The sequence below is a fragment of the Plectropomus leopardus genome, chromosome 20, assembly GCF_026936395.1.
Source record: "Plectropomus leopardus strain MGB_pleo_1.0 chromosome 20, ASM2693639v1, whole genome shotgun sequence".
NCBI lineage: Eukaryota > Metazoa > Chordata > Actinopteri > Perciformes > Serranidae > Plectropomus > Plectropomus leopardus.
The window spans coordinates 17,399,855-17,418,836 of record NC_142195.1 but is presented as its reverse complement, the minus strand read 5'-3'; the positions used below and the strand labels follow the sequence as shown (position 1 = coordinate 17,418,836).

General features: G+C 42.4%; 1 protein-coding gene across 7 annotated transcripts in view; it reads right to left on the bottom strand.

Annotated features, from left to right (window-relative positions):
• Positions 1-18,982, bottom strand: part of sh2d3ca (SH2 domain containing 3Ca) — a 78,199-nt gene that overhangs the window by 37,731 nt on the left and 21,486 nt on the right. Inside the window, exon 1 of one of the 7 annotated variants that reach the window (XM_088070608.1) lies at positions 12,756-13,319. The exons of the other annotated variants lie outside the window; for them this stretch is intronic. Coding sequence (XP_087926734.1) covers positions 12,756-12,836 — 81 coding nt within the window. The 5' untranslated portion in view covers positions 12,837-13,319. Of the gene's footprint in view, positions 1-12,755; positions 13,320-18,982 lie in introns of those variants that run through there. 7 annotated transcript variants of the gene reach the window in all.

Below are 18,982 nucleotides of genomic sequence, written 5' to 3'. Positions count from 1 at the left end.
TTAAAAAGTCTTGCTAGAAATGGCTCCTAAACACATCAAACTGACATTAAAGAACTAGTGGTAACAAAGGCTGACTTTTGCTTTGCCTTATGTTGCCTTACATTGCCTGTGTCTCTGCCAACAACTTGCAATAGAACACACTGCAAAGAGTAAAGCCAGCGGTCAACTTGCACATACGCTCTGCACCTGAGTGACAGGAATAATGCTCTGTAACAGCGGGCAGCTGTAGTGTGCATTCAGCATAGAAAAAGGGAATCTGCCAAGATGGATTGAAGATGCTAGTTAGCCAATTAACACATTTACAGCAAACCCAATGTTTACAGGACAAAGGATTTTTACTATGTGCAAACAATAACGGCAATAATTACAAACGGTTTCTGCTAAAGAGCTCGATGGCAAAAAAAATCTTCCCTAATATATTAAGTTTGTTTCTATCTCATGCCCTTTTGTTTTTCCTCGTGCACTGAGCTGCACTGCCTGTCAGTGATTTCATTCACCTTTTCCAACACTGATTCAACATGCTGAATTGTCTGAAAAAAGGCTAACAAAGGCCCACGGTGCAGGACACACCAAAAAAAACTAAGCCAGGGTGCCTGGTGGCTCAGTGGATAGAGCGGCGCCCATGTGCAGAGGCTGTGTCCTCACCGAAGCAGCCGTGGGTTCAAATCCGGCCTCGGCTCTTTGCTGCATGTCTCCCCCTCTCTCTCTACCCCTTTCAAGCTCACACTGTCCTATCAATTAAAGGCAATACAAGCCTAAAAAAAAATCTAAAAAAAAAACAAAAAAAAAACTAAGCCGACAGATGCTCACTAACGGCCCGACACTGATCAACGGACTGCTGCCGGCTTGGTGTATCAGGGCCTGTAAACTGCAAAGATCACTTTATAACCACCAGGTGAACTAGTGGCACACTACTGGGATGTAAACCTATTACTTCTCCTTAGGAATCCCCTTTTTTTCCATTCTGAGGATGGTAGTAGGTTTGGGTGGGATGTAAACGGACACAGAGTCAGGATTTAGCCAGAAAGATGAGGTAACAGATATGGGCTTTACAAGTTTAATTTAGCATTGATTATATTTATTTTATTTTTTTTTATTAGTTTTCATTAGTTTGTATTTTCTCTGAGAATGTAAAGGGCACTGTGTTGTTTAATTTTAAACATAATGCCAAAAATCTATAAAAAAAAAAATCCATCATAAAGGATTTACTGTCTTGGAAACTTGAATCTCACTGCATGTGCTGTCTGCAAGAAAACCAACAAACAGTGAACATCTGGGAGCCAATGATGTAAACACTCACTTTATACGGAAGGTCACAATAGGGAAGTGTATCATGAGCAAGTTTATCTGTGGCTCGGTCACGGTGTCATCCTACTCCCTGCTGTGTCAGTACACACACGCACATAAATTTTGCCTAGTCACAGTGCAAACAATGACCTATCGACCGGCCTTGGAACTTGACACACAAACACGCCACTTGCACAGAAAGAAATGATGATGATGCAGGTGAATAGGACAGAAATAAAGAGGAAGAAGAGGTAAACAGACATTGACATTAAAAGTTATAAGATAGGAGGAAAAAAGACAAGCAGGGACGGGATATAAGAGTATGTGATGAGAAAGAAAATGAGGACCACAGTTGCATATCAATCAGTTTTATCTCCCCATTACCAGCACACATACACAACCGTCCTCGTCACCCCTGATCATGCAGACCGTTAGAGAGCAGCACGCCCTAGAGCTGTGATGCTATTGGCCAGCAATGATGTCATCTTTTCCTGGAGGTTGAGCAGCGAGCTGAACAATTGGCTGGCTGAGGCAGACAGTGGGAGAGCGCCGCTGAGGTATCAATTCCATTCATACAGAGGCAGCAATGGAGCGAATGCATGTGTGTATCTGGTGTGTATATGTGTGAGTGCCTGTGTGTGTGTGAGTGTGTGACCACTCCCCGCTGAGGCATACAGGCAGGGCTATTAGGGCCGTGTCCATCATTCAGAGACAGACAGTACCTGCTGGGATGCTCCCTAATGGACACTCTCTGTCGGTCTACTCACGCACACGCACACACACACCCACACCCACACACACACATACACATACATATACACACAAGAATTGCGCTCAAATGCACACTATCAAATATGCAAGTAATCAAGCATGCATGCACATGCACACACACACACACACACACACACACATCCACTCTTGCACACACATGACTGATGGGGGTTGGGAGGGTTGGGATGGGTGTTGTCTCCCTGTTGTTACCGGGCTGTTGTCATGGTGATGACGATGGAGCTTTTACCACTTGCTGGGACTTTGCAATAAACAAAACACTCACAGACACACACTTTCTTTTCATTGATGCAAGTGCACACCTTTTTGAGTGCAGCCTTGCCCTTGCAACTGCTTTCAAGCAACAGAAAAAAATAGGGAAAAAAAACGAAAAGGACTCGCTTTCAGTGTGTGGAAGTGTGCGTGTGAAGGTGTGAGCGTAAACACTCCCAGGGGAGACACTAGAGTCGTTCCTCTAAAGAGAAGCTCAAGGGAAATTAGCCTGTGATAGCCTGTTACAGAGTGCTGCGCATTCACTCTCCTTCTTCTCTTTCCTACTCACATACTTTACACTCCCCTCCCCCTCTTGCCACCCACACCTCCCGCTCTTCACCCAAACACCCCTTTTTTTAGAGTATGATGTCACTCGCGGGCTTGTAATTGCCGGCATAGCTGTTGGGATCTCTTCCAACACTTCACGTGTGAACACAAAATGCAAACCAGCCCTGAATCTCATTAAAACACACTGTACTTGCAAGTTTTATGAAAAATTCAGCGTGCACTCTATAGATAGATACAAGTGCATATACTGAAAGCCATTTTGCCAGACTTGATAATGCAATTGGAGAATAATTGCCTTGCTGGAGGATGTTCGTTGCCTGTGCATTGTCCATTATTTTCCTATATCTGGACACTTCTATTGCTCACAGGAAACATAAAAACTGATATGCACTGTTCAATCGACTCTGCTCATCCGTCTCTCTGCTTAATCGCTTTTACTAAAACCGTGATTATGTGTATGCATGAGTTATGTGTCCCAGCACATGATCTGTGTGTCCACGCTGCATGATTTCTATCTTATTAGCACAAGTGTAACCTAATTTGAATTGAATTACATCCAACAAAGCTATCAAATTTCAGTCAATTAAATCTGTTTCATCTCTAATCAGTATCTGTATCTGGTTCCCATTAACACCCTGATCTGCTTATTAATAACTAAAGTTATCAGTATCTTAAGCAAAATTACATCTGCCGATCTGCCAAGTCCTCTCCATCTCTGCGAGTGAGCACTTGTAATAAACTTGTGCGTCTGCAGTGTAGGGCTGAAACAATTAGTCAATTTCCCAACTGATAGAAAATTATTTGACATTTTTGATGATCGATTGAATCGCTCAAGCTGTTTAATAGGGACAAATGCAAATGATATGCAAATTGTTTAACGCCATAGAGACTAAACAATTCATCGAATCTGTCAACCCGTGCATGCATGTGTAGGCATGTTCACACAAGAGTGAGAGTGTGTTTGTGTGTGTGTATGAAAGACACAGCCAGCAAGTATGTTCATTGCCAGCCTCAGCTACTCTGCAAATTACCCAGAGATGCTTCAACAGCCCCCGAGTCCTTTTCTTAAAGGAAAATGATGCATTAAAAAGTCCACAGAGGTCCAGGGCCTTCTGTAAGTCAAACACACTCCACCCAGTGGGATTTATTAGAAATTAGAACAGAGTGCAACACTGGCATGGAAAGCTGGAAAACCTTCACCCAAAAAACAATCCTATGACCCTGGAAAAAATGACTTTGCACTGAGTAGTCAGCCAGCATAAATAAATAATTTTCTTTCGACAACATTAAGGATACGCCAAACAATTCAGAAATGTAAAGCAAAAACTAAAATGACAGCATTACTGCTTCTTCTGAACCATTAACAACAGGTATTTGCTCAGCAGCAAGTCGATCAATAATACTCTTTAGCATTAACTGCATTAACAATCATGCAAATATCAAGGCCATCTCAATGAGGAGTGTCTAGATTCTGCAAATCCACAATTCAATTTTTGTTAGCATTAATGGCACACACCAAGCAGCGGCAAAGGGCAGCTAGCTACAATAATTTCATTTTTCTGCAGCCGGGAGGTGTATTCATAGGTTTCAGGTGGAAATCTTTTTCTTTTCAGAGTCACAGGACTCTGTTAACTGATTGGCTGCGGGTATTCTTCAGATACAAGTCACTGCTACAAGTTAAAATATCATCAACTTTTAGCTTTGCGCCACTTTAGCTAGCACAGAATCAAACAGCTAAGCTCGAAGCTTAAAGCTGGATGCTTGAAGCGGCCGCCACAGATTTCCATAGACATTGCATTGCAGCTTGCCTCAGGCCGCACTTCACAGCTGCTTGGTGCCTTCTCGGCATTTGACTATCGAGTCTTGATTCTAAGAGATCAACGGATAATTGTTTGTATGACATTTTCCCTTTCTATCATTATAATAACATGATAATAATATTACAGTGGCAGTGACCATGGTGCCTGAAAAAATGCAGCTGCAGGCTGCCAGCACACCACACTGTGTCAGTTTAGAATCAAAATTGAGATTGCATTCATTTCAAACCAGAAGACCCAACTTTTTTGTTCTAAACAATGGTGCATTTAAAGCATGAGAGCACAGCTCCCCGTGCTGGAACAGCTATTCGATTCATTTGGGGAGAACTGAGCCCTTAAAGCTGCTGCCGCCTTTGATCCATTGGCCTAGGCGTTCTCCGAGGTCAGGTGAGGTCAAAGATGAGGAGGGCAAACAATTGCCAACCTCCTGCTCCAAATCTCTGCGCTATGCCACACTCCCTCTCAGCTGTGCCATTCCCAGCATATGTGAGCGTGGTGTGTCTGCGTGTGGATCCACAGGCATGTGTGATTTCTTCAGCGAGAGACTAGTGGAGAGACTTCAGAGGATTCACACACAGACACACACACACACACACACACACACACACACACACACACACACACACACACACACACACACACAGAGTTCAGTCCTCTGTGTCAGTTCTAAAGGTTTGCTTGTAAAACTAACACACTTGACTTCATTCATCTTAGTATTAGAATTTGTGAATGAAAGAAGCAGCGAGAGAAGTGAGTGTGAACAGAGAGAGTCTGATAAGGAAAAAAGGAGGAGAGAGGGGAATATTATTCTTATTCCCGATCAATGGCGAGCAAAGTGGATGCAATACATAAACTGTGCTAATGGGCGATGCCATCAACCTACGATCAGTGTGAAATTACACCTTTATGTTCGCAGTTACTGAGAGCTCTTTTGCAATTTGTGATCATCTGTAGCTCATTTCTCTTTATTCAGCCTTTCGTCATAACACTTCTGTGAGGCGAAGGTTGTTATAATTAGGCATGTTTTACCCAGCTCTCATAATCCAAAATCAGGTTCAGTAAGCAGAACAAAGAATTAAGTACAAAATAGGTTGAGATTGCATGAATTGCAGAACAGTGTTGAACATTTTTGAGTTCCTATAGCAGCAAAGGCACTAAAAGATAAAAAGTGAAATGTAAATATTCACCAAAGTAATTACTTTCACGCCTACATCTTAAATGTGAAGAGAGACGATGATAATTATAACATCCCGAGGCATTTTCATCTCTAACCTTCAGGCAGGTATTCCTGAGAATAATCTCTTTCCTCCACCAGCTCCTCTTTAAAGAGCCCAGACTTAATGCACAGAAGCATTTACCGTACGTTTCTTTTCTTATATTTTTAAGCTTTCCTCTATCATGTCAAGAGAGGGAGAGAGAGCAGATGATTACATGAAGCACTGAGCTGGAAAATTCTATGATCCTGGCCTGCAGCTAAAAGTCATGATATAAAGAGGCCAGTTTTGCATTTTCACTTGTTTGAACCATAAGCATGTTATCCACTAAAGTTTGCTGAACCATACAGCGCCCAAAGACGCATTTCTACCAGGCAGCTTGGCTATATTTTTTTTATAAATTACAATATTTATAACTCTTTCACTATTTCCATCACGATTGCTCTTATGTCTCATCTTTTTTCTAGCTGAGCTTTTAATGTATACCATCAACCTTGCAAAAAAGTTAACATTATTTGATTAAAGAAAACAACCATATGTCAACGAGTCTGTTAATCCGCATTTTATCTTCACAGGACTCGATGTACTCTTTCTACCTTATAGAGTGAGCTGCCTCGGAAGCTGAAGGAACACTTAGTGTTTTCTCTGACCTCACAGGCCAAGATGAAGATTAAAAGAAAGCCTGAGCACGATGTATCAGCAGGACAAAGTACTGCTGAAGAATGAGATGGCAGTGGACTCTTTAGTTTGCTGTTAAAGCTTACTCAACACTTCCTCTAGCTGCTTCACAGTGAGAGCCTTCAAGCCAAGACGATATAAGCCTCCTGTTTACTGTGAGGCAGCCGATGAAAGTCTGGAGTCACGGCACAATCACTTTAGGTATTAGTTTGCTACTGCAGGTATTAAATGGTGTTAGATGTTACATCACCTTATTGCTGCTCACATTCTTTGGTCATTTCCTTACGTGTCTTTGACTTGGCCTGTCATGATAAGTACTTTTCTTGGATGATATACTGTCACAGAACAGGCTGTATTCATGCATTGTTCGTACGTAAACATAAAGGTATTGTACCAGAATTCGTGTATAACACGTTATGGGTAAGGCTGTGATCACGACTAATGCGCTAACGGTAGTTAAAAAAAGAAGCCATTTGTGTAAACAAACAAACAAACACAGGACTTTCCCCAAGGAAGCTGATGTTTGTGTTATATGTGAAAACAATTGAATTTTGAATAATTTTAAAGTATGTCATCAACATGTTTCTTTTCCCAAATGTAGCCTGCATCACTTTATGTTAAGTCTATAACTTTATGTAATTAAGTAACATGACGATGCCTAACCATGTTTCTTTTCCTAAACCTATGTACGTAATATAATAAATACAACATTTGTGAGACACTAATTTGTGGGATATCATACAAGTTGTTTTACGAGGATACAATGTTCAGAAATGGTTGCGATAAACAACATTGTTGTCATTTCAACAGCATTTTATGCCACTGATATAATGATTATATGATAGCATGATAATGCAGTACACCTTTCAAAAAGTAACAAATTTAAATTTGACTAGCAATGACAGTAAACGTGTATCAACACAGTTTTTTCTTTCCTGTTAGTTTAGTGCTGAGAAAAAACACTTAAGCGCCCCATCCAAGTCATATAATATTTGGGAAAACTCTGCTGTTTATTCTGCCATCATGTTAGCTTGCAAAATATATGGACATAACTTCAATCATTTTGCTGGCTTTGATAAGAAGGTTAAGGGCGGCTGTAGTTTTAAGGTAATGTTGAAATATATTTAGGCAACATGCTAAACTTTATTGATTAATGTGACATGTAGAGTTCAAGTGCTTTGAATGGTCAGAAGACAAGAGCAATGCAAGTGCAGGTGCATTTACCGCAACTCAATATCATAATAATGGTTGAAGGCCTATCTTTGACTGAACCTACGTTCACATTTTCTTGGCAAGAAACATCTTGTAATTGTGCAAATAATGACAGTTCTCTCTCAGGAGCAAAAGCTGAAGTAGCACACTGTTATTGTAGCACCCCAAAACCTGTGAAAGAGGCAGTCGACGTGAATAGTTGGACTTTAAAAGGATCTGATTTTGTGGTTTGCATCCCATCTCTCACAAACAGTTTCAGAAATGTGGGTTTCTTAAAACCATGACTCAAAGCTTTCCTTCAAAAGTAACCTAAACTTAACCACAGATATGGCAGATTAGAAAATGCTTATATCATTTGTTGCTGTGGGTTTTTAAGAGCACAAACGATGTTGTCCTGCTGACAAGGGCACCAGATCAGGAAATGCTCAAAAGGGTCACCTGGGAAGGCAATGACAAAAAACATATTTTGTTGTTCTGGTATGAGGAGCTGTTTCAGTGATACTTGAAACTCACTCCAAGGAACTCTTACCAACTCAGAGCGAGGTTACAAGCGTCAAACAAACTTGTATAAAGTAGTTAATCTAAAGAATTGTTGATCGATTTCGCTGGCTTAAACTAATCCTTTTCTCCAGCTAAGGCAAAAAACAAACCAAGGAAGGGCTGAGAGCCGAGAAATGCGAATGAAAAACAAATTCACTGAATGGTCTGCAGCGCCACACACACACACACACTCACACACACACACAGTCACACACGCATGAAAAACACACATACAAAGCTGACACAAACACTCACACAAATGCAGGCTTTTTCCTCATTACTGCCAAAAACATCACAGTGCTCTAATGAGGATACGGACTCTGGAACAAGGCAATTTAAGCACACACACAAACACACAAACAGCTGCCCTTCACACTATGAGCCTGAGGGTGTGACAGGCAGGCACGCCAAAAGAGGATTTGTGGTGAAAAGCTTTTGGGAGGAGGGCGAGAGGGAGAGAGAGATAGGAGGAGTGGAGAAGAGGGGATTACATGGTGAATATTTCAATACTAAAACATACCAATTGGCTTGGGCTCCCTTTCTGGCTTGGACAGACAGATACACACACATACACACACATAAAAAAGCATTAGCAGGGCCATATCTTCTACAGCTAGCTTAGCACTGACTAGACGTAGAGTGGGGTGATGGGTAAAGCTAATACTAAACCACTGGGACCCCCCGGGGATCTGACCGACAAGAAGATTGCTGGTTAACCCGCTGTGACTGACTGACTGGACCAAAACCAAGATCTCCCATTGAACTTAAGATCACCTTTTGGAATTAAATCTAAAAAGTATCAGATGTCAATGAAAGTACATCCGACTAAATTGCAGAAGGCGAGAACATATGAGACAGGGTTTTTTAATAAAGTTAATTGTAAAATTGTAAAGTAATAAAATCAAAGTCCAGAATGTGCACTGTGTAGAGATGTAATATGTAAAAGAGGCACTATAGAAAGGACATACAGCCAACGGTACCGATTCAATTTCGGTTATTAAACTGTGACCTTCTCTTGAGGATAAATCATAGACGAGACAAACAAAGGGGACATGTATGCAATAAAGCTGGCCACTTTAATATGTATGACATATTTGTTGCAGGATTTTGTGAAAAAAATCCTCCTTCTGCATGAAATATATGGAGCTCTATGACTTATTAGTATCACTACAGCTGTATATTTCCACTTTTATTTTTAAAAAATATGTGAATGTATCAGTTTTTATACTTTTATTTAATATTATCATTTTTTTATTTTTACCCTGGTATAAACCGGATTTTTGCAGTATAATTTGTAACCCCATCATCCTGTGTTTTTCCTTACTTAGATGGACTCTGGTGCATAATCGGCCACTCATTTGCATTTAAGCCCCATTTGTCTCTTCACACTCTCTAACCAGAGGATCCTCTGAGCTTTATTTGTCACGAGAGTCCTTCATTTACACTAAACTAAGGTGATCAGGACATTCTTGTGGCAGAAAACACAATGCTTGGGTGCATAGTGATGTAGAATCAAGATAAAAATCTCATCTCTTGGTATTTTTCAGTAGAAATAAGCCTTACATTCTACTGTATTGTTATATTATAGCCTTATATTAGTCCACAATATGCAGAATAATTAAGATGAGGTGCTGTATTGCTAAGAGTCCCTTTGCACAAACAGAAACTTGGTTAACAGTGCACAGGGCTGGAAGGCAGAGAGGTGCCATGTTGCGAGGTTGGAGGTCGACAGCAGCGTTCCAGATACAGTCGGGCTGCAGGAATGTGAAAGGACAGAGAGACCAACTGCTGGCTGGCATGACGGCTGCCACATGCTGGTCGGGTCAGCAGGGACTGAGGCTACAGTGTCGAGAGGCCGAGAGAGAGACAGAGACAGGGAAAGAGAGAGAGACAGAGATGGAGAGAGACACAGAGAGAGAGAAAGAGAGAGACAGTGGGGAAAGAGAGGGAAAGTGGCTCACAGAAAAGAAAGGATTAGCTTCAAAAACAATCTAAGTCGAGGGGGCAGCTCTGTGTGTTTGTGTGTCCATGCATCTGTTAATGTATTTGTATGTGTGTGTGTGTGTGTGTGTGTGTCTGTTTCTGGGGAATCATTGGGGGTTTTATCGCTGCGGGAGTTCAGCGGACAGTTACATTGTCCCAGTTTCATCGATGCGCTGGAAGCACTGGGTATAATGCAGACACAATGGTTAAGCTGCATGTCCGTGTGTGTGTGTGTGTGTGTGTGTGTGTGTGTGTGTGTGTGTGTGTGTGTGTGTGTGTGTGTGTGTGTGCGTGTGTGTGCGTGTGCATGTCCATAGTTAGCATACTGCAGTCTAGACCAGGGGATCAAGTGTAATCTCTCCACTGATACAGCTGATGAGCTGTCCACTGTCCCGGAGTGGAACAGTGCAGAGTTGTTAATCAATTATAAATTCATGTAAATATATGTTTTATAGCAACGTTGTTGGTTTTGTTTCAACACTGGGTAGGACAAAAATGAAACGGGGGTTGTGCATCCTCCAGCAGGACATGCACATTATGCAACACTTTGTGCATTTTCTGCATCAGTTTATGGTGGAAATGTCCTTAATTTCATAAAAACAAAAGTCAGTTGTTGTTTTTTTTTGGAGGGGGGGGGGGGGGTCCACAAATGTTCTTCCAAATCTAAGCCTATTATAGTACATGATTCTTTTGGCTGGAATTATGGTTTTAAAACTTTGTTATGAAGTGTCAACAGTTTCTTAAGATAAAATATAATGGTTAAAATATTCAAAAATTCTGTAGTGGAAGCAGTTTTTCCTGCTGTGGTTACTGACCACTAATGAACACTCATGAAGCAATCAGCTGGCATGAAGAAGACAATCTGCATTCATTAGTGATGGAATTTTTTGGTGCTTTTTTTTTAGCATAAAACACTAAAAAGAAGATCGAGATCGACATAACTGGTTCCCTTGAGTGTTAACAATTTCACACACCATCCAAGCAGTGAGTAATCTTTATCTTTTCAGATAAAAGGAGATTCAATCACAAGTTGAAGGTGTCTAAGAGAAACGTGTGGATATCATAACAAATGTGTACCCCCTGGAGGTAAAGAAGCAGCATCAACATGACATCGAATGCGCAGAACAAGTAATGATTAAAGCGTCACTTCTCTGGGTAGCCGACACCGTTTGGGTTTCATGACACACAGTATTGTGTTAACAGGCTACGTTCAGTGAGAATGGATTGGGGAATCAATATAAGTCTACAGACAAAATTACACTGTTTGTAAACAAACAAGAGTTTAAGGGAATTAATTCTTTTTTTTAACAGCAGAAAGGTTCCCACTTAACTCTAACCATTCAGCAACTGCTAATTAATTTACCCCCTGCTCACACACACACACACACATACCCCTAACACAACACCACCACTTCACAGGAACCCCATGACAGATTCAATTAAAATAACTTCATTACTCTGAAACACTTCATTCTAAATAAAAGCAGATGCTTCCAAAAACCTAGAAAGAAGAGCGCCAAGAATCCCTCTCTCTCTCTCTTTCAATGTTTTCTCTAAGACAGATGTGTGTTTTTAGAACAAAACAACAAGTAATCCAGCATGACTGTCTCAGCTAGTTGTCACACTGACAAAATGTCCTGCTGCCAGGGACAAGGTGGGACACGCCATCACCCAACATGAGGATTACTGCCCTGAAACACACTTTAACCACACAGACAAACACAACTCTGAGGCTTTCCCGTTTCATGTAAAGCAATAATTATAGCAACACAGTCAGCTACAAACAACGTGGCAGCGAGAAGAGAAGAGAGGAGAAGAGAAGAGAAGCTTCAACTTCAACTACTTCAGTCCAGCACACATTCATAACCCCAGGCAAGAACATCTTTTAGCTCCCCATAGTCTACTATTTCCTATTATCTCATCTATTACCAATTCGCTTTCAGAATTCTTTTGTCGCTGCTATCATGTGAAATGCTCCCACACTTGTGTCTCATGTTTGGGAATATTCTTCAACGCCTTAGCTTTGAAAACCAAACCATGCCAAAAAAAAACCAAATAATCATGATTCTTTGATTTTTGGGTCCCTGAAAAGTTGACATTTTACAGCTTTTAGCCAAAAAGCATGAAATATCAAGAATAGAAACAAACTGTAAACACATGCAAAACACACTGTGGGTGTCATTTTGTCTCAGGAATAAGGTCAGATATTAGGTTTCAGGCATGAAGCCAGAATTAGACCAAAGTAAAACTGATACGCTTCTCTCTACTGTACCCTTCACACATCCTCTCATATACAAAATCACATTTTCCCTTTCTCTTTTTCTCTCTTCGGTCCCAAAACCCTCTCCTCCCTCACCCATCTCTCTCCAGGATTTCTCACAGTCCATCTGACACCCAAGTACTGTACAGCATCTATGATATCATCAGTCTGCCAGCTCGCAGGCAGGCTGACATTACCGGCTGCCGGGACAGGAGAGGAGCCAACAGCGAGCACACCTCCCGCGAATACACACAAGCACAAACACACACGTGCGGAGACAAATGCGCCAAATGTACAGAAACTTGGCTATATGAAATCAGGACACACATATGCCTGGTGGTGACATATCACGCACTTTGTTACACACCAGGAAGCACGGGCACTCTGCTTCTGTATCACAAACACATGCAAACAAACAAATAGATGCTCACTCACCTGCACCTGCATGAAAGATCCCCTGTAGAAGCAGCATGCTGCAGCCGACAGGGCACTCCACAGACTACACCTCTCCGTCATGGTGGGTGCACACCTTCCTCTGATACCTTTCCTCAAGCCTTCCCCCTGCGCTCCTTTTTACTTCACCTCTTTCTTTCCTCTTCTTTATCTCTACCCCCCACCCAGGGAGTCCAGTCTCAACCCCAGCCCCTGGGCTAAGCTTGTCCCACCCCTGCCAGCCTCCTCTCCTGCCTGCCTGCCTGCCTGCCTGCCTGCCTGCCTGGCTAACAGCCCCTCAACATAGTGCCACCACTACAAAACCAGGCTACAAGCTAAACAGCTAACACCAAACAGCTACAGCTTGCAAGCAGCTGCTGGTAAAACCACATCAGCTACAAGCTACGAGCGAGCCGCTAACAGCTGGTACTGATAACAGCCACAGATACTGCAGCTCCTGACATCTCGGCTGCTTCTGCCCCGCACCGGCTTCTGTCGCTTCTGCTCTCGCTTCTCTCCCTCTCACTGCACTTGCTGCACTTCACGAGGCTGCTAGGGATTACCTCATTGCTTGCTGATGAAAGGAGTGTGGGTGGGGGGAGGGCGGACCAGAGAGGGAGAGAGAGAGAGGGTGGGAGGGATGGATGGATGGAGGGAGGGAGGTGTGGGGGGGTGCATGCTAGCAGGCACAAGCAGAAAGGAGTGCTGTCGAATTGCAGGCAGAGAACGCCACCCACCCAACCACCCGACGACCCCGGTGCTCAGTGCTGAGACAATGCTGACACGGGGTAGGGGGTGGAGGGGGAGTGGGGAGGATGGAAGGAGTATAACAAGGAGAAAGTAGGAAAAGATGGGAGGAGGGAAAAAAACGTAATCAAAAGATGAGCTGATGAATGAAGAAGATGCGGGTTGAAGGAGAAAGGAGGAGGAGGAGGAGTGCAGCCTCCCAAAGGAATCTAACCTTTCTTTTGCCATGAAAGGAACTCAGCAGGGGTGCCCCCCCTACACACACACACACACACACACACACACACACACACGCACACACACGCACACACACACACGCTTGAATGCAAATTCACACCTTTTATTCCACCTACATATCGACACACACACAAACACCACTAAGAGGGATAGCAGGAGCTCCAGAGCTTTTGGTTCCTGTGAAATAGTGTTGATAAAAATGTTTAGGTGTGTGTGTGTGAGAGAGAGAGAGCGAGAGAGAGAGAATATGTGTGTATGTTTGTGTGTGTGCAGCAGAATATAATGATGTGTCTGTAAAAAGCCATGCAGTCTGCAGCTAGACAGCTCATTATAGGCTGAAACACACAGGCAGGTGTTTCAAGGATAACACGGTGTGATTTTCACCGGCCCATTTCACACACACACACACACACACACACACACACACACACACACACACACACACATCGGTAGGGAGATGTCAGGAGGGGTGGGGCTCTGTCTCCAGAGGCCTGAGTGAGTGACATCATTGAGGACGCCTCACCATGGCAACACTGCGAGAGCACTTGACAGCATCCAAAATTCTGACACTGCATTTAGTCGGGTCTGCACCACTGCAGGGGAAGCGAGGGAGAGACACAGCCAGAGAAGGAGAGAACATACCAGGTGAAAAGAAATACTGTAGGCCCCTTTTTCTTACTTTGTTTGTGCAGTGCACAGATGACCTCAAAGAAGCACGCGGCATCAGATGAAGCCGGTAATCACTTTGCTAATCTGCCTCTCGAATGCATGCTTGTGGGTCACAGGCAGAGAGAAAAGGCCCATAGATAAGGCGCTACAAGACACAGGGTGGATTCATTAACTGCAGCGACTCCTCTTAATGTAATCTCAAACCATCCAGTGCTGGATTAGACAGATTACACAGCAGGGACACAAATAATCTCATAAGAGGGGCCCTGTGCTTTCCTTCCTTCAATCCTCTGTAATACCGTGCCAAAACAATCACAACATACAGCGTTCTGCATCTGGCTGCTGCGCCACACACAAGCAACTCAAAATACATGCTGTGGGAAAAACACATGTGACAATATGATGGATGCAGAGTTTAAAGCATACATGGACAGCTATATGAGATTAGCATTAAAATTGGCAGTGTTAGGGGCGTAATTCCCACTCAGACAGGTCATAATGAAAATGTATTGCGCTACTAGGTCCATTAGTTAAAAGGCACTTCACTTGAAACATATTGTTTTTATATCACAGCTCTGTATCCTTTAAGTATTTTTATTTGCACAAGTGAAAACAGTCGTGCCAAGAGGAGCACATCCTCTGACTATTTTGAGGCAGAATACATTCTGAGTGCACAAGCTCGCGTTTCCACGTCAGTCTGCATCCTCAGATGAGTTAAGTTGAGTCAAACAGATATCAAATGGCTGCTGTGGGGAGCTGTGACATTAAAGCAGCAGATTCACCGAAACTGAGTCATACCGTGTTCTCTGGAAATATTTGATATAGAGAAAAATATATTGTGCTCTGCACTATGATATAACCCCTCAAGGGTAGATGTCCTGGTGCATCAATCAGTAACTTGCTCTTTTTACTTACTTTTCTCCAGCAACTAAGAAGAACTATGGCTTGAGTCGAGCTGACAAGTGACTGAATTTGTTGAAAAAACAGTATTATGAATCCCTCACAACCATAATATGGTAGATTTGCCATTTTCAATTCAATCCCACATAATTTAATTGAGAATACAGTAGCTATGACTAAGAAATTGCACTTAGGGCACTTAACAGATTTCTGGCAGGCGGCTGTGTGCCAGCTACCTGAGCTGATCAAGACATCTCAATTGAAGCAGACTCGCCACAGCGTGCTTGAGAATATACGATATGATGATAGGGATGAATGTATTTTTAATAAGTAAAACACAGGAATAACTCTTTGGTTCATGTCACTCATTATTGGACTTTTGATTGTAATTTTTAAAAAAGTAAGAAATAACAATAAACATGATTTAAACAGAGTAAGAAAGAAACAATTAAATTGCCTTTTCACTTATTTAAGATAGAGCATGAATATTGTGTAAAAATGACATCAACAAAATCTGCAAGTCTATAAAACTGGGCAAGCAAAATGCTCCCAGTGTGATAAGGTGCTGTGTGACAGACGGAACAAAACAGGGTTCAGCCAACAGGTGGAGAAGCTGCACCCGGTGGAACTGTCCCTCTCAGCTCCCTATGGTCGCAATGGTGGTGAAAATAACAAAAATGGGGAAAAATCATCTTGTTTTGTGCCTAAATTTAGAGTATCATAACATATCGGGTATGGAATAACCTGCAGATGCAGATTCAAAAAAAGACCAAACTTTCCGATGGATGGCTTTTGAGTCAAGATGAAGGCCAAAATTTGTCCTGCAACAGACTAGGTAAGGCTCGTTTTTAGCTAAGCAGATTTTACAGAAAACGTGCAGCCCCTACCGGCTGTTTAAGAGGACTGAAAAGTCAGCAGTCAATGACAGTAAAAAACAGTCAATATAAAAGGTTTTTCAATAATTATGAATCACTGTAACCATGAGTGGTCCTCAGCATACACTCATGTGCACACAAAATATTAGGCTGATGGATCCAGTAGTTTGTGAGATTAGCAGTAGACAGACAAATACACACAGTTACACACACTAACTCACTCATGCCCACGCACACAACCAAAATTATGATCCCAGCCAGGCACAATGATAATGATAATTATCCAATTGTGCAACCCAATCAAACAGTCTACAAGTCCACCTTTTTATATGGCCACACTTACGTTTATCAATACAAACATATCAGATGTGAGTTATCATACAAAGTAAAGCTCATGCACCAATGTATAAAAAATGGTATTGTTCCATTTTTCATTATGGAGATAAATGTGACTGTTTAGCCCCGGCCTTCACTGCTCCATTTCATTTAAGATGTTTTAATGAAATAGACTGAACGCTTCGCAGACACAGGTTGAAAGAAAAATGGTTGTAACTTCACCCCGTTTTATGCCTTTGGGGAGACTAAAGAGTCTCATTCGCAGTGTCTTGTACACTTCATTACCCTGAATTTTCTCCTGTCTTGTTCCTTTTCTTTCCTTGCTTCATCCTTACCACTACTGCCTCACTCAAAATCCTTTTATCTAACTTCCTTTCATTCTCTGCATTCACAACAAATGCATCTGTCAGAAAACGTCTGTACTGGTGCTCGTTCCACCGTTTTCTTCACTTTCTCTTTTCCCTTTTACGGTTTTCCATTCATTGAATCTGCCCTTTCTCTTTTCAGCATTCCCTTAACTCCCTCGAATTCAACCTTTCTCCAACCCTCCTTATCACCGTGCTCCTCCCCTCATCTCACCCTCCCTCCTTATCCCGACCACTCATCACTAGCCTAACCTCCTCCTTCCAGCCTCTTCCTCTCTCTGATCTCTGTCCTTCCCTTCTCCTCCATGGCCTCCTTCTTCCCCTCCTTCCACACCTCTATCTACACATCTCCTCCCCTGCTTGGAGGCGGTCTTCAGTTAAATATTAATTAGTGAGCCCCATACCGCAGGCTGATAGGGAGCACAATGGAGAATCCCAGCATGTGCCTGCAAGCGTCCCACTAATGAAAGGAAAGTGTGTGTGTGTGTGTGTGTGTGTGTGTGTGAGAGAGAGAGAGAGGGACACACAGAGAAAGACAGAAAGAGAACACAGACGGTGAGAGAGTGTGTGTGAGAGTTAAAATGTGTGCGTGTGTGTGTGTGAGAGATGAAAAGAGACACACCGTGGGCAGATCAAGATTATATGTGCACACACATCTTTATGTGTGTCTATGTGTGCACACGTGCATGTCTGCAAAAACAAAGGCCGACCTCCGTTGGGGGTTAGTGGGGTACAGCTAATGATCTGCGTGTGCGTCTGATTGTCATCAGTGTGTTTTCACAGGGTGGACCCCATTCGCCGACTGGTTAATCCGTATCGAACCAGCAGATATGTGTTTCAAAGGCCGTTTGAAACATCAGCCTGCGATAATGATGCAGCTGGAGAGGAGGCCTGCTGGAAAATGCTGCGACTTTGTCCACGCAGACGTGTAGAAAAATATGAATTTAGGTGTGAAATAGCGCAATTAAAAATCAGCTGTCCTGCTTTAATCGCATTAAAATGACTTAAGCTTACAAAAATGTGTTGCTGTAGCAACTAGACACATCCTGGGTGTGAATAAAGCAGTGTGTAATACTGTCTTAGAGAGATGAATTTGTCCTTATTCTCGGCCTTGTGTACTGCTTAGTGGCATGAACAAGCTGACCTTGAGGAGGGTGGACAAAATAACAGAAACACCTGAAAATAACATAGCCTGGCAGCAAATATCAGAGGGTTTTTTTTTTATAAGACTGTCAGAGGTGTTGATTCAATTCAATGGCTGTTTGTGAGGCTGCAGTCTGTGAAGCAAATATCCAATAATGTGTCTTTCACCACTGGTTCTCTTTTACAGCTAATGCAGATTTTCTGGGGTTTTTTGCATGTGGTTTTCGGATTTTTAAGACTTTTCCCTTTACCACATCACATATTCTTTTAGTGTTTTATAAGTGATGCACCAGGAGTTGAGGCAGCGACCACTGTACTGTAAATCATAATTACACAAGGCAGTAAGACAATGAGCCATTTAAAGTTGAAAACCAATTTGCAAAGTATGCCTGCAGATAGTCAGCAGTTTTGAGGGATGGCGACGGCAGTGGTTTGGTCCACCTTTTTGGACCAGACTGAAATTTCTCAATGGTGCTGCTCAGCTGCAAACACTGGAAAATGATATGTGTAGCAATGGAAAACTCTCATTCTAACTATTGTGGGTTTTACCATACTGGCGCTGAAGGGTACTGTACTGTATTGCATTTTAAGATATTTATGTTATTTTGTAAAATTTAACATGACCAGGTGCCAAAAATGATATTAGTACACATCTGGGCCCTTTTCTTTTCTGTGACCTAAATAAACTGTTTCATGCTAAATCAGTGTATGTGCTGCACTGTATGTGTGTGCAGAAATGTGTCTGCACTGAGTCTTTGTCAGTCTGTCTGCACAGGAACAGAAGCTGGAGACTTTCCAGGGGTGTGTAACCAAGGGCCAGCCCTGACAGTTTACACCCCCTCTCATTTACAGAGGCGCCACATTAATTCATCTACTGTAATAGTCACACACACACACACAGACACGCACCCACAGGGCACTGCCTTAATCTAATCAGGTGGCGCACAGACACATACAG